Consider the following 14,968-nt stretch of genomic DNA (forward strand, 5'->3'; position numbering starts at 1 on the left):
ATCATCATTGAAGCCTTGGTGGCACAACGCTTAAGCTCTCAGCTCCTATTCTAACCGAAAGGTTGGCAGTTTAAACCCACCTAATGGCTTCACAGGGGAAAGACCTGGTGATTTGCTCCCATAAAGATTACAGCCTAGAAAACCCTATGGGACAGTTCTACTCTGCCACATGGGGTTGCTATGAGTCGAAAATTGACTCAACAACACCTCACAGCAACGTCATCAGCATTGACAGCAACAACAGTATCTACCTCTTGTGTGCGACTTCGCATGCTCCCTGAAAAAGGGAGAGACCTCAGTACTGAGAATCCTAAAGCCACAGTATGATCAAATTCAATTCAGCAGCAAGGCAGCGGCCAGGATCAGCCTCTCAAATACACCCAGCGCTGGTCTCAGCCATTTTTAGTGCGCCGTTCATAGACAACACACACCTTCCCACACAGCATCCTTCCCACGCTGGGCACCTTCTCTCCACCCAGGAAACTGGCACCAGGTGGTTTCAACCTGCCACCATCTGCCTTTTTTTCCACTGTGTCCCACTCCATATCTTCCCTCAAAGAAATTCTTTGCATTTTTATTTCCCATCGTCTAATAGCCTGGGATCAGCTTCCCTAATTGTCTGTGGTGTGTTTGCCCCCTCCCATTGGTAGGTCATTGTGCTGTCCACACGACTCCTGAAACCACTTAACATTCCTGAGCTGCTATTTGCAACTGACCGGCTGCATCCAGACCTTGGCTTCTGAGCGTCTGCGAAGGAGATAAGACCGACCAGAGCTGGAAATACCAATACTATTGTCTGTCACCATTCAAGAATGCCTCCCAAACCAAAGTGCCCGTGTTACTAATTACGGGCATGATTGAATTCTGCCTGGCCGGTCTTGATAACCAGGCAGAGGTACTTTGTTTGGATTGCTGCAGTTCTTCAAAACAAATTTTTTTTTTTTTTTTTCGTTTTTCTAATGATGTCGAGCTGTCTTTCAGCTGGCCTGATGAGCACTAATTCCCACTTATCCTTAACCCTCTATTTGTAATCTTCCTGCTTCCACCTGCAAGTTCATTAATTCTAAATAAATGCCTGTTGGCAAGTAGTGTTGGTAGATTACAAATCTTCTGGTTTGAAGTTGCTCAAGGAGAAACTAGACATGTGTTGGGATGATAAGTGTGAGGAAAATTTCACTTTTCTTAAGATTATGTAACTGAGGAAGGAACATATAAATAGGGTCTGAGGCTTCGTTTCTCTCTTGATCTGAAACATTTCTGAAAAGGCGGGGAAGGGAGGGGTAGTGGCCAGGGCAGTGCTGGCAGTCTGCGTGCATTGTAAATCCACCGCCTTAACAAAGGGCCCCATTGTTCCAGTTCATTCACCAGGCAGGGCTGCCAGGCTGCTTGGAACCGTAGGTGGGAGAGAGGTGGACTGGGGCCCTTACAGGTTTCCCTCCCTCCCAAAGGAAGGCCCCAGTGAGAGATATTTGGTCCCAGGGAGTCTAGATCATAACCCCAATCCCTCTGACCTGTGTGATTTCAAATTTGTATTGGAATATAAAGCTTTCTTTTCTGTAAGTCTAAATTTTCTTCCTGGCCATCTCAGAAAAACCTAGACCCATCTAGTGAAATTATATAAGAACTATGGGAAAAAATGAACTGCCTGGAACCCACACATTTGTAAGTGTGTGGTTGATGGAAATTTCCTGCATCCCCAAAAGAAGTTTGTAATAAAGAGAACTGAAAACAGTTTCTAGTATGGATTAAACAGGTGGAGGAAATAAAATGTAAACCAAAACACTCAAGCGTCTCTGATTTTAGTTCTCTACAAAACACTATCATTTTATGGAAAACAAACAAACTGAGGTTGGAAATAATTCTGAGATGTAATCAAAGCAGGGTTTTTATAGACACAGATGTTCTTTTTCCTGCCCAAGTGTGTGTTCCACCCAACACCAGTTCTTCCATGGCCCTCAGATATGGGGGGCCTCCCATACTTGTTTTATGCTGCTTATCTGGAAGTCTTGACTTTGGCTAAGGAATAAAAATTACAGCTGCCCAAAAGAAATTATAATTAAAGCAGAGAAAATTACTACTTTCTAAAATAAGAAAATTAAGACGTAACCTCTTACGTGACTCTTCTACGTTCATTCATTCCCCAAATACCGGGAGAGCACCAAACATGCTGCTGGGCTCTGGGATGAATGAGGTGAGGGATGAGCCACACACATCCCATGAGCGGCTGACACTCCTCCTAATGCTTCCGCCCTAGGTCAGTAGCTATTCAAGGTTAAGTTCTAAACCATGTGTTTATATGCAAGGGAAACTTTCTGGAAGTATACAAAACCAAACTGCTAACAAGCAATTACCTCTGAGAAGGAATATAGAATGGAAGAGCTAAGAAATGTATTTGTGTATTGCCTTTGTGACTTTAACTGCATTTTTACCAGTTAGTTTTTTATTTAAACTTAATATTCAAAAGCTTCTAACCTGAAATGAGAAAAGGATGATGTTACTGGTTGTAAGTGTTATCCGCAAAGCAGTTCCTGTGTCCTGAAAATGTTCTCAATACTATATTAAATGTGACCAAAGGCAGTCTCTGAGCTGTGGGGGAACATGTCAAAAGTTTGGTTGATAATCACCTTGTTCCATCTGTGTGGTCACTGGTTGGAGGAACTGAGCTAAGTAATCAGGTAGTGGAAAGGTTTAGAGGAAAGGAGAGCTCCAAGAAGTCTGTAATAACCAGAGTTTGGCTTGAATAAGAAAGCAGGAGTCTCCTTGATTAAAAGGAAGGCTCAAAATGGAAACTTGGTATAAATCCTGCAGAGGGCCTTGAACAGATAAGAAAAAGACAGGGACTCAAGAAACAGAGCATTGTGCCCATGGAGAAGCCTCCTGAAGCCTGGCTGGTGTTGGCTTGTTCTTGTACTCATTGCCAACCGAGTAGGAAGAGCTAGCAGGAGCACTGGATTAAACTCTCTACCCCCTGTGAAAGAGCAGTGATTGGAACTGGGCCCCGAAGCTTTCTCTAGATTCAAGTCCTAGCTCCGCTACTCAAGAGCTGTAGATTTCAGGGTCTACTAACAAAAAAAAAAAAAAAAAAAAAGGTCTACATCTGTAAAATTCAGATAATAATGATACCTACCTCATGAGAGGAAGCCACCCCTAACACAGCTGCTAGCACTCAACACCCAATGAATGTGGGTGTCCATTGCTGAGGGCACCAAGAAAGTTCTCACGAAATTCTGACAAAGTATCAACAGGAGGATAATGTCAAATGGAGAGAAAATTTGGAGGCACTCTTGGGGGGACAAGGAGATGAGAAGATGTAGGTGGAGTAACATCGTGGTGCCACATACTTCTGAGGTAGTATAATGGCCCAGAGGTTAGGGCAGTGTCCGGAGCCCAGTCTGCTGCCTGGGCTCCAATCTCACCTCTGCCACTTTGTAGTTCACTTCTCCTGTTCTCAGTTGATTCTATAAAAATTGGATAATGCTAGTACCTACTGCATCAAAGTATTAGGAAATTAAAGGAGTTAATACTTGTAAAGCAATCAGAACGTGGCACGTGATAAGCTCACTAAGAGCATTTGAAACCAGTAAACCAGTTGCCCTGGCGTCAGTTCTAACTTCGTGGTGACCCCATGTGTGTCAGAGAAGATCTGTGCTCCACAGGATTTTCAATGGCTGATTTTTCAGAAGTAGACCGACCACCAGACCTTTGTTCTGAGGCACCTCTGGGTGGACTCGAATCTCCAACTTTTCAGTTAGCTGCTGAACACATGAACCATTTGTACCACCCAGGGACTCCAAGAGCATTTATGAGTCACCATTACTGGTAATAAATGATGATTGCTCATGCAGGACCATATGTCTCCAACAGAACCTTCTCCATCAGAGTCAGCCGCCAAGTAGTTGTACAGATTCCAAGACTGACACCTTAATTTACCATTTCAACCTCATCCAAATGTATCAGTTCTAAAGTGATTTTTTTTTTTTCTCTCTACCAGATGTCAGCCACTTGAAGGTGCACTGAAAGGTTAGGCTGAGTTGGATAGTGGTGGTTTCATTGCTCTCAGGCCCAGGCATGAATGTTTACCACTTATAAGCCCTGGCTGGCCAGGGCCAAAACAGGCACATACAAATGCAAACTCCTGCCAAAGACTTCACAGGCCCTTCTTTATAGGCACAACTGATAGAGGTGTACATACTTTGTAGCGATTGACTTCAGCCTTTATAAACCCTCCTCTTGGAGTCCACTTCCCAGCAAACAGAGCTGGCACAGCAAAGCATTTGGCCAGGCATCAGCCAAGTGTCATCCCCAGAAGGCCTGGACATATGAAAGGACTGTTTACATCACAGACCCTCCATTAAAACAGTTTCTCAAATAGCAAGGAATTCCACCAAGCCCTCCCCAAGACCACTATTATTTATTTTACCCTGGTTAGCAGACACAGACTCTCAACAACAAATAATCCACTAACACAAATGCTGCCTGCAGGCCCTGCCCCAGAAACTTCATCTCTGTTTTGAAAGAAATTTAAAAAGACAAAATCAAATGATGGAGCATTTGCAGAGTATTTGGCAAAGGAACATGGGGGTGGTAGGGTGATGGCTGGGGTCTTGCCAAAAACAGTAATAACCCTAATCCTGTGCTGTTCCCACCAAATTTAGGAAAGTAATCAGGACACTAAGTACTTTCTGGAAACTCCTCTCTTTAGACCCCAAAGAGAATGCAAAAAAAAAAAAAAAAAAACACCAGTTTCCCTGAGTTATTACAACTAGAGCAAGACCTATAATTCCTTCTGGGCCATTTTCTGAGGGACCCTGCTGGGCAGCCCCCTTTTCCCCCAATGGGGTACACCCCTCCGCGCAGTCAGGAACATGCTTACCCAACTGCTCATTTGTGAGAGATTGGTCAACAAACTTGTTCTTTGCCCAGACGACACAATTGCTTTCTCACCCTTGGATTTTATTTAAGATGAATGTTAAAATCTCGTTTTTGCATAAATCACGGGGATCGTTATAAATACACCCACGGCTCCTAAACTCCGGGTTAGAAGTTGGCTGGGGTGGCAGATCCGTTGATCAGAGCCTTGAAAACGCCAGACGCGGCGAGAAGCCCTGGAGCTCCGGGAAGGTCTCTCCATCTCGCACAGCGCGCAGCACCAGGCGGGCTGGAGAGTGTGCCGAATGTTTTTGATTTGAGGCAGGGAGGAAACTCGAAAGCCAGACATCACGACAGACATGGATCTGGTTCTGAGACAGACAGGCTGTGCTGGGGCCTCCGCCCCTACCTGCACGTCTTTATTAGTGAGCTGGGACTGGAAGCCAGTGAGCCGCCGGCTAACGACAACAGCAGATGTGGCCATAGCAGCGAGGGGGGCCTGGGGCTAGTGAGGAGCCACAAGCTTATGGCAGCAAAAGGAAGACTGAGGGAAGCAGGAAAGCTAACCTGGGTCAGGGCAGGGAGGGCCAGCGTCTACAAGTGAAAGTAGAAGAGAGCTCCACAGGAGTGATTTGCTTAGAGGGGTCAGAGCTGGAAAGCAGAAGGCCTGGAGTCCTGGATCTGCCACGTGCTGGACTAGTTACTCAGTTCTTCAGACTTTCCCTTTTCCTCACCTGTAGAAGGGACCAAAGATGGATGGTGGGGTTGTTGTGGAGAATAAGTCAGTTATTTTAAACACCTTGCCTGCCACTCGGGTTTGCAATAAATAAACCCAAGCTGGAGCCCTGGATCAAAACTCTCTGACTCCCAGCTAAGAAGCAGTGGTTAGAAGCGGAAAGAAGTCTTCTCTGGGTTCAAGTCCCAGCTCCTCCGCTCCGGAACTGTGGATCACAGCATCTGCATTGGGAAAATTCAGATAATAATGGTACCTACCTCCTGAAAGGGTTGATACAAGAGGGAAGCCATCCCTAACACAGCAGCTAGCACTTAACACCCAGTGAGTGTGGGTTTTTACTGCTGAGAGCACCAACGAAGTTCTCTCACAAAATTATGACAGAGTGTCACCAGGACACTATTCTGTAAGGCCTGGTGTCCCAGGCAAGCAATAACTGTTATTCCCTGTGTGGCCCTACACAGGTCATTTAGGAAAGTGAGGCTCAGTTTCCTCATTTCTAAAATGGAAATGGTAGCACCTTCCTCACAAGATTCGTCAAAGTATTAAAGGAGATAATTTATAATCTGGCACATTGTAAATGCTCAATAAATTCTCGTTCCTTTCCCTTCTCCACCTCCCCCCAACACGTACATCCCTGCCTTCCCTTTCCCGGGTGGCAGAGGTGTCTCCCTACCTAGAAGAGAGGGGTCTCTCAGAGGGGTAGTCATAGTCCAGAAATTCAAATAAAAAACAGGGATTGGAGGTAATGGGAACTCTCTGTCCTTTCTGCACATTTTTCTGTAAACCTATAACTGTTCTAAGAAAATAAAACCTAAAAAACAAACCCATTGCCAATGAGTCAATTCTGACTCATGGCGACCCCACGTATTACAGGGTAGAGCTTCTTCATAGGGTTTTCTTGACTATAGTCTTTATGGAAGCAGATCACGAGGACTTTCTCCTGTGGCCTTTCCCCTGCAGCACTTCTGGACGGGTTTGAATCACCGGCCTTTCAGTTAGTAGCCGAGACTAAACCGTTTTCACCACCCAGTTACCTCTAAAAAATAAAAGCTATTAAAAAACAAACAAAAAACCAGGGATTAAATGAAAAGTGCTAATAATGAAAGATGAACAAAAGTAACAAAACATGAAGGTAATTCACAAGAAGGGAAGACAACGTGGTGTATTCTAGAAGTCAAGGCAGTTGAGATGGTGGACAGAACTGAGACTGGGTGGTTTCCACCCTAGACTCTGGCCTCTCTTCCCTGGAATGCCTTAAGCAAACCACTTTACGTTCTCTGGATGGACTAGAGCTCTGAGACCCCTTCCAGCCTGCCCGCCTAAGGTGAAGTATGAGAGATTGAGTCCAGGCCAGGGATGGGAGGTGAGGGGCAACTGTTATTGCGTGAGGTCAGGAGGTCAGGAGGGTCAGGCGCAGCTCGGCAAGGGAACAGGAGAAGCCTGAGAGGTTCGCAGACTTGTGGAGCGGATAGAAAGGAAATAGGGGAAGCAGTACACTAATAAAGAGTGGGAGCACAGCCCTGCTCAGCCCCTTTGCAAGACAGGGCCCACATGAAAGCTGTTTATCTTGTTTAATTCCAGAGCATGGGTAAAAGAGCATTGTTAAGTATATAAAGATTAGCCTCTCACCCACAGCACATTATTAATACATTCACATACAGTGAGGAGAAAAAAAAAAAGAGTAGACTCAAGTCGTTGGAGATACTTGCCTTTGAATTGAGACTTTTTTGAGTCACATGTTAGTGTCTCCCACCCTCACCCACCCCACCCACACACCCTTCTCAGAGGTTAGGTAGGCTTGAAGTGTAGAAAATTACACTCCATATAAAGAAGACTTGGAATATCACAGAAGCCCTATCAGGAGCAGTCAGGATATTCACCCAGTGGGAAAACAGATTCAAAAGCCTGGCACCATACCATGGTAAAACCCAACCCACTGCCGTCAAGTCGATTCCGACTCGTTGCGACCCTATCTCAATATGTGTTCATTTTGGCTGTTATCCCGTGGCTCCAGGGCCCCACATATGCAACAGTATCTTACATATGAAATGATATAAAGTAGTATTGTTGTTAGGTACCATCGAGTCCATTTTCAACTCATAGTGACCCCATGTAACAGAGTAGAACTGCCCCCATAGGGTTTTCTTGGCTGTAATCTTTAACGAAGCAGATCGCTAGGTCTTCCTCCTATGGAGCCATTGTGTGGGTTCTAACGGCCGACCTTTTGGTTAGCAGCTGAATGCTTAGCCATTGCACCACCAGGGCTCCTTATAAAGGAATAAGAACATTGATATAGTCAGAAGACATTGATTCAGGTCCTTTGTGTGAACTTGACATCACTCAAAACTCTGAGCCTGTTTTTCTCATCTACAGGATGGTAGTAATACCTTTCCCACTCTCCTCCCCCACCCTCCTCACAGGGTTATCCTGAGGATTAACTGAAAGCAGGTATCTGAAAGCACTACTCAAACAAATCCATGGTGTGATTATTTGCCCATAAAGATGGTGACTCACTCGGTTTGCATGAAAGGCCTCCCAGCCCCAGATGCAACCAGATGAGAGACCTGACAGGTTTAAGGCATATACCTGTGGTAAATGCTCCATGGGAGTGGCTCCTGGAACAGCTCGGAGCTTCTACATGAGAATGAGGTGAACTTCCTGAAAGCAGCACACCCAAAAAAGAGGTTTGCCAAATAAAGCATGTATGGAGAAGCAGTAATCTTGTGTAGAGATGTTAATACCTTGAAGGCTTTGCTAAGAGATGTCCTAACAGCATAAAACATATAGCAGACATGTCTTAAGTTTTCCTGTGGAAACCTAAAGGAAAATGATATATGCTCGTCTTGCAATATAAAGCACAAATTAACAACACTTACCATAGGCTGCAGCCTTTTGACGAGCTATTTAACTTGCTGTGTAAGCCTGTTTCCTCATCTGTAAAATGGGGCTAATATACTGCATTGGTTTGTGACTTAAGAGAGAACCCCCGGAAGGCATAAGGCCCGACTCAACATGCCCAATAAACATAAGATACTAAGTAATACTTTAACTGAAGGGCAGGTTAGCATTTCCATAAAAGCTAAGTTGGGCCATGAGACTGGAAGAATTGGATGGTGCCTGGCTACCACTGCTGAACATTTTGATCAAAGACTCTATACAAGAACCCTGATCACAAAGGGGAGAAATGAACAGAACTTCAAATTCTCATGGAATTCATATTTTCTGGAGCCACTGAGGCTGGATGAACCCCTGAAACTATTATCTTGAGAAAATTTTTAAATCTTACCAAAAATACCCCCTGAAGTCTTCTTTAAACCAAACAATATTTAGCTTAATTAGTAAAGAATGTCTGTCTTTGGAAAGGGCCACATGAACCAGACTTACATCATCCTGAGACCAGAAGAACTAGATGGTGCCCGGCCACAACCGATGACTGCCCTGACAGGGAGCACAACAGAGAACCCCTGAGGGAGCAGGAGAACAGTGGGATGCAGACCTCAAATTCTCATTAAAAAAAACCAGACATAATGGTCTGACTGAGACTAGAAAAATCCCAGCGGTCATGGTCCCCAAACCTTCTGTTGGTCCAGGACAGGAACCATTCCCAAAGACAACTCATCAGACATGGAAGGGGCTGGACAATGGGTTGGAGAGAGATGCTGACAAAGAGTGAGCTACTTGTATCAGGTGGACACTTGAGACTGTGTTGGCATCTCCTGTCTGGAGGGGAGATAGGAGGGTAGAGAGGGTTAGAAACTGGCAAAATCGTCACAAAAGGAGAGACTGGAAGGAGGGAGCGGGCTGAGTCATTAGGGGGGAGAGTAAGTGGGAGTATGGACTAAGGTGTATATAAGCTTATATGTGACAGACTGACTTGATTTGTAAACTTTCACTTAAAGCACAATAAAAATTATTTAAAAAAATGTGTGTCTTTGAACATTGTGCTCTTTTTTAAGAACTATCTATATGGGAACAAATTGACAACAGCAACTCAAAAGGTTAGATAGGAAGCAGTGAGTTTATGTTAACAGGGAAAGAGTTCAGAAAAGGAGGGTGAGAATGGAGAAGAATGTAATCAATGTCACTGGATTTACATGTAGAAATTGTTGATGGATGTTCGCTGTGTATATTTTCAACTTTATAAAAATAATTTAAAAAGTCAGATGTCTACTCTTTTGGAATGAGGATTTATTGTACATAAAATAAATTAATTACAGTTTAAGCCAAAGCACAAGTGGCTTTTTAAAGTGCATCTGTGTAGGGGATTTGGCGGGGTAGCCCCTGCATCTGTTCGCTTGCTGTCAAGAGTTTCCGTATTCTAGCCACCCATCACCGTGACTCAGTTGGGCCTAGGAAGCAACCCAACGTCATTGCCATGAGCTGTTTACACAAATCACACCAAAATCAAATGATACATTTTTTTTTTTTCTGTACCTGATGCAAGTTTTAAAAGTTATACAGTCTCACAATGACTCAAAGTCTGGGGCTGAAGAGTTTCAATTCACAACTACACAACACACACCCAAAGAACCATACCCAGCCTGTGTCAGGAGAAACCACGCCTTCCTGTAGACATTCTGTACATGCAAGCTTACATATGTCTGTACAGAGAACAAACAGGTCCTCACACACAACCTGTTCTTTTTTTGAAAGGAGGAATTTCTTCCTTGTTCTTTAAAGGAAAAAATCTAGGGATCCTTCAGGTTAGAAAGGCATTCTGTAAGGAATAGTGTTCCAGACATGCAAATCATAGTGATAAAAAATAGCAATTCTTCCTTTTAAGGTTAAAAAAAAAAGGAAAAGGAAGAAAAAAAGTGGGGGAAGCACGTGAATGCCTAATACGCTCTTTCATTCCCACTGTAAAACACATCAATATATTTTATGACACTACAACTGATCATCATTTACAAAGTGGTTAAGAACAAAAACCAAAGCGATTACACCTCTCCCCCCACTCAAAAAGAAAAGACACGGAGTACATTTCACAGATTCAGAGCCTGGCTTGGTGAGCTCACTGATGCCTCATCAATTCTGTCCTCCTGCTCAGAACAACGCTTCCTTTTCCGCAGCAGTTCCAGAGGCCCTCTTGGCCTCTCTGCTCCAGCTCTTTCTGGAACCATGAATTACTGCCAGCATTCAACGTTCCTGCATTGGAAGAACCTCAGGCCCTCTTCCTCGGAAGACCAAACTCCCTAGAGTGCCCCTGCTTCAGACAGAGGTGACAGTCCTCACTTTGGCAGATAGGGCTTGCTTGAACCTCCTCTTCAGATCCTGCATATTGGGTGACTTGGGCCTGGGGATGAGGGAGGTCCTTCGCTTCTCTGGTGTGCTGCTGGGCTGCTGTTTGTGACTCACTTCTTTGCACAGCACATGGAAGGCATTGTACACATCATTGTAATTCTCACTGACAGACACCTCATAGAAAGAGCAGCCCAGCATGCTGGCCAGCTGCAGTCCGAGCTGAGGATCCACCTGCTTGACGTGCAAAAGGTCAGCTTTGTTGGCCACAACCACCACAGGCAGCCGGGTGCCCAGGTGTAACTGCTGGACGTGCTGGTGGAGCTGGCCAATGAGTTCATAGCTCTTGTAATCGGTGATGGAGAAAACGATCACCACAGCATCGGCCCAGCGAATGCACCTATTCAGCTGTTCACTGCAGCTCAAGCTGTTTTCATGGACCTGAAAGAGAGCAGAGAGTGCCACAAAGGGCCCTGGCATGGTTACACAGCAAATTCAAAAGAGCCCTTCACAGTAATACCAGGTTACAGGCCATAAACAAGTAATATCCCCACACACTTCAGCCTTCTTGACAATATGTTGATCCAGCTGCACAGAGTTGGAATAAATAACAGTGCGGCTCACCACACTCAAGTGGAAAATTGACCTGCAGAGAACTCCATGCAGAGAGACTTTGTAGTTGCACAAAATGGGAAATTAACTGGCTAGACAGTAAGTCTGGGGAAGTCAAGATAGGAGCTGGAAGCATTTAAACCTGGATAACTGCCCAGTTCAAGAGGGGGAAAAAAAACCCACTAGGAGGGCTCTTTTGTCTATAGAGTAACTTTCTAAAATACAAAAGTGATTCCAAGTATTAGAGACTATAACTCGATGTTTGGTTTTTAACAAATGATACATTTATTTTTTTGTACCTGATGCAACAGTTTTAAAAATAATACAGTCTCACAATGACTCAAAAAGTCTGAGGCTAGAGTTTTAGTTCACAAGTATGCAACACATGCCCAACGAACCATCTCCATCCGGTGTCAGGAGAAACCACGCCTTTCTGCAGATTTTCTGCACATGCAAGCTTACATATGTCTGCACAGACAACAGTCTGGCCCTACACATAACCTCTTTTTTTTTTCTTTTTTTGGAAAGGAGGACTTTGCAAAGACACATATGTAAAACTGACCTTTTTAGCCATAGGAAGGAAAACCTTGCCAATTTCAAGTGTATTTGGTCTGGTCTTTCCTGATGTGTTGAGTTCTCCTTAGGGGAAGATTTCTGCCCTTTAGCCAAACCTCCCAAATTAACCATTTACTACGGCTGACCAGCAGCCAGATGTAATTGAAGTGTCAGACAACATGCAAAAGTCTAGACTTGACTCCCCAAATTTCATTCCTCCTTAGGCACAAGATAACTTTGAGAACAACGGAACAATTCCACAGCCAAGTAGACCACCCTTTAACCCATTACATATCTTAGAGTTTCTCACCTGAATACCTGGAGTGTCCTGAACCTGAATAGCCAGGGTTTCACCCTCTATTTGGACTTGTCTGGTATAGAGATTACCTATAAAGGCAAAAGGAAAAAAGATTATGTTTCTTCCTTTTTGCATAACTTTTAAAACATTTTGGTTTTTTTTAGGTAACAAAAGAAAATATAGCCTGCCCCAAAGGCACACAAATAAACTATAGTTCATTTCTATTTAATAGGCATATTTCAAATTTTTTAAAAACTGAATTTTTTTAAACCCCATGTTAGTGGATTTATTGAAACCATGGCAAAGTTTGCATGTTTTTGGGAACTTGCTTTGTTTTTAAATGGAACTTCCATATTTAAAGTATTTCCTTGGAGCATATTTTCTTGCAGCATATTTTCTTGCTCAAAATGTGTGGGATTTCTATTTTATTTTAGTACTTTATCATTCTTTGACATAAATTCATATCTTAGCTACTAGATATAATGGTGTGGTAGGCAAATATTGGTAGTAAAAGCAGAGACAACACCGACAAGTAGAAAAAAATGTGGCATTAAGACAGCCAAATCCACATCAAAGCAGAAGGCTGCTGTCTTATCTGGTGATGGCTTACATAAAACCCACCCACTGACCTGAGTCAATTCCAACTCATAGCAACCCTATAGGACAGAGTACAACTGCCCCATAGGGTTTCCACGGCTGTAAATCTTTACAGAAGCAGACTGCCACATTGTTCTTCCTTCCTGGTGGGTTCGAACTGCGACCTTTGGTTAGCAGTGGAGCACTGTAAACGCTGCACCACCAGGGCTCCCTATGGCTGATACAGCTCATTCCAAATAACCTCCTGTAGGTGCTGCATGTGATGAGAGGGGCTCAGCAACGTGCTAACAGAGCATATGTAGTAAGCCCTCTAAGCCTCTCCAGTGGCTATTCCCGACGACACGGATTTGAAATACCTGCCCTCTCATTTATCCAGAAAATCTGCTCCTAAAATTCTACCATCTAGTTATTTTTTCGTTGTTAAGAGAAGTTTAGGTTTACAACTGCTGTTCTTTGGCCTTTGCTTTTAAAAGGTCAGCTCTGAAAGGCAATAGCCAGCAGAGAGGGAAAGGGGTGGAGGAGGAGGGGCTGGCCATCTTTTTTTTATGACTTTTGCAGGAGTGTTTTGGAGGGAGAGGCTCCTGAGTACAAAGGGTACCTCCAACTGGGGTCCCTATAGTTAAAGCATACCAAGGGGAATATTTTCAGGCACTTGATGAAATAAATGAGGAATGGGTTCGAATGGAATGAGGCCACATGGCAGTTATTGGGGGGGGGGGGTGGACGTTGGGGGGGCATACAAAGCTGAATGTAGCCAGATTCTGATGCTTAGCATGTCACTCTGAAGGAACCTGCGGGAGGCACCGAAAAATGCAAACAGGAGTGCTGTTGCAAGTTGGTAACATTTTCCTCAAGTGCACTTCCTCACCTGCATTTCTTTCATAGTCACCGATGAATCGCTTAGTGAGGAACCGCACCACCAGAGCTGTAGGTCAGAAGAGAAACCAGAAAGGGTGAACCATGGCACAAGAAGTGAGATTGCTCTCTACCCCACCCCCAGCCAGGAAAACAATTCTCACAGAGACAGCTATGGAGGGCCACCAAGTGAAATTCCTATCCTGCAGCTCCTCGACCCTCCTTCCAGAGACAAGGGAGAGGGGGCTGGAAGGCACCGTGAATTATGACTCTGTCCAGCTGGAAGGGTCATTTGGCCCACCCCCCTCCTCAGAGCCCGGCTGAGCCACACCTAAGCCTTTCAGCAGACAAATGTCTTTCCTAACCTTAAAGACCTCCAGGAGGGGTTACGTGCACCGGCTCCCCTCTCTGTGCCAGGCACTGCCAGGGGCTCAGAAACCACAAACTTCTGATCCAGTTGTGCCGGCGGTGCCGGGCAAGTCGCCTGGCCATCCTGGATCCCATTACCCTCATCTGTATAAGGCGGGGGTTGGAAGCGAGGGTGGCTAAGGTCCCTCCCGGAGCCGCAGCGGATTTATGGGGTGGGGGGGCCGGTCCAGAGGCAGCTCCCAACTCCCGCCACACGCCTCGTTCATCCGCAACTCCCAGCCGAGGTCGCCCACGCCCAGCCCCAGAAAGAGCGGGTTGTCGCCAGAGCACGAGGACTCACCGGTCTTGCCCACGCCGCTGGCCCCCACCACGGCGATCTTGACCAGGCGGCGGCCCGCAGCCCCCAGGCAGCAGTCGGCGGCGGCGGCGCTGCCCGGGGCGGGGTACTCGGCGATGGTGCACATGTTGTGAATGAGGCGCATCGCCGCTCCGACCAGGGCTGCGCGCGCCGGACGGGAGGCGTGGAGCGGCAGGAGGCTCGCGCTGCGCGGGGGCGACGGGGAGGACGGCGCCGGACACTCGCGGCCCGAGACACCGGAGACGCGCGGCGCGGCTGCTCTGGCTGGAGCTGCTGGCCCGGCGCGCGCCGTTTTCTCCCGGGCCGGCCCCGCCCCCGCCCCGCGCCGCCAATCCCGGGGCTCCCTGCTCGCGGCCCCGCCCCCGGCGCCCGGAGCCAGTGCGGAGCCCCGTGAGGCGCGGGGGAAAACGGGGCAGCGGCCGGAGGGGCCCAGCGTGCGGGCGGGCGCTCACCGCGCAGCCGATGGCCGGCGCCTCTCGGG

General features: G+C 46.0%; 2 protein-coding genes across 2 annotated transcripts in view; one reads left to right on the forward strand and one right to left on the reverse strand.

Moving 5' to 3' along the window:
• SCFD2 (sec1 family domain containing 2) overlaps window positions 1-1,801 on the forward strand; it is a 554,994-nt gene extending 553,193 nt beyond the window's left edge. The window contains exon 9 of the mRNA XM_049886901.1: window positions 651-1,801. Coding sequence (XP_049742858.1) covers window positions 651-743 — 93 coding nt within the window. The 3' untranslated portion in view covers window positions 744-1,801. The remainder of the gene's footprint in view (window positions 1-650) is intronic.
• Window positions 1,802-9,734: 7,933 nt separating this feature from the next.
• Window positions 9,735-14,740, reverse strand: RASL11B (RAS like family 11 member B). The gene is made up of 4 exons (XM_049886924.1): window positions 14,470-14,740; window positions 13,774-13,830; window positions 12,321-12,397; window positions 9,735-11,284 (listed from the first exon to the last, which is right to left on the reverse strand). The coding sequence occupies exons 1-4, from the start codon at window positions 14,609-14,611 to the stop codon at window positions 10,814-10,816; spliced, it is 747 nt and encodes a 248-aa protein (XP_049742881.1). The 5' UTR covers window positions 14,612-14,740; the 3' UTR covers window positions 9,735-10,813.
• Window positions 14,741-14,968: the final 228 nt, after the last annotated feature.

Source organism: Elephas maximus, chromosome 5 (genome assembly GCF_024166365.1).
Source record: "Elephas maximus indicus isolate mEleMax1 chromosome 5, mEleMax1 primary haplotype, whole genome shotgun sequence".
Classification (NCBI taxonomy): Eukaryota; Metazoa; Chordata; class Mammalia; order Proboscidea; family Elephantidae; genus Elephas; species Elephas maximus.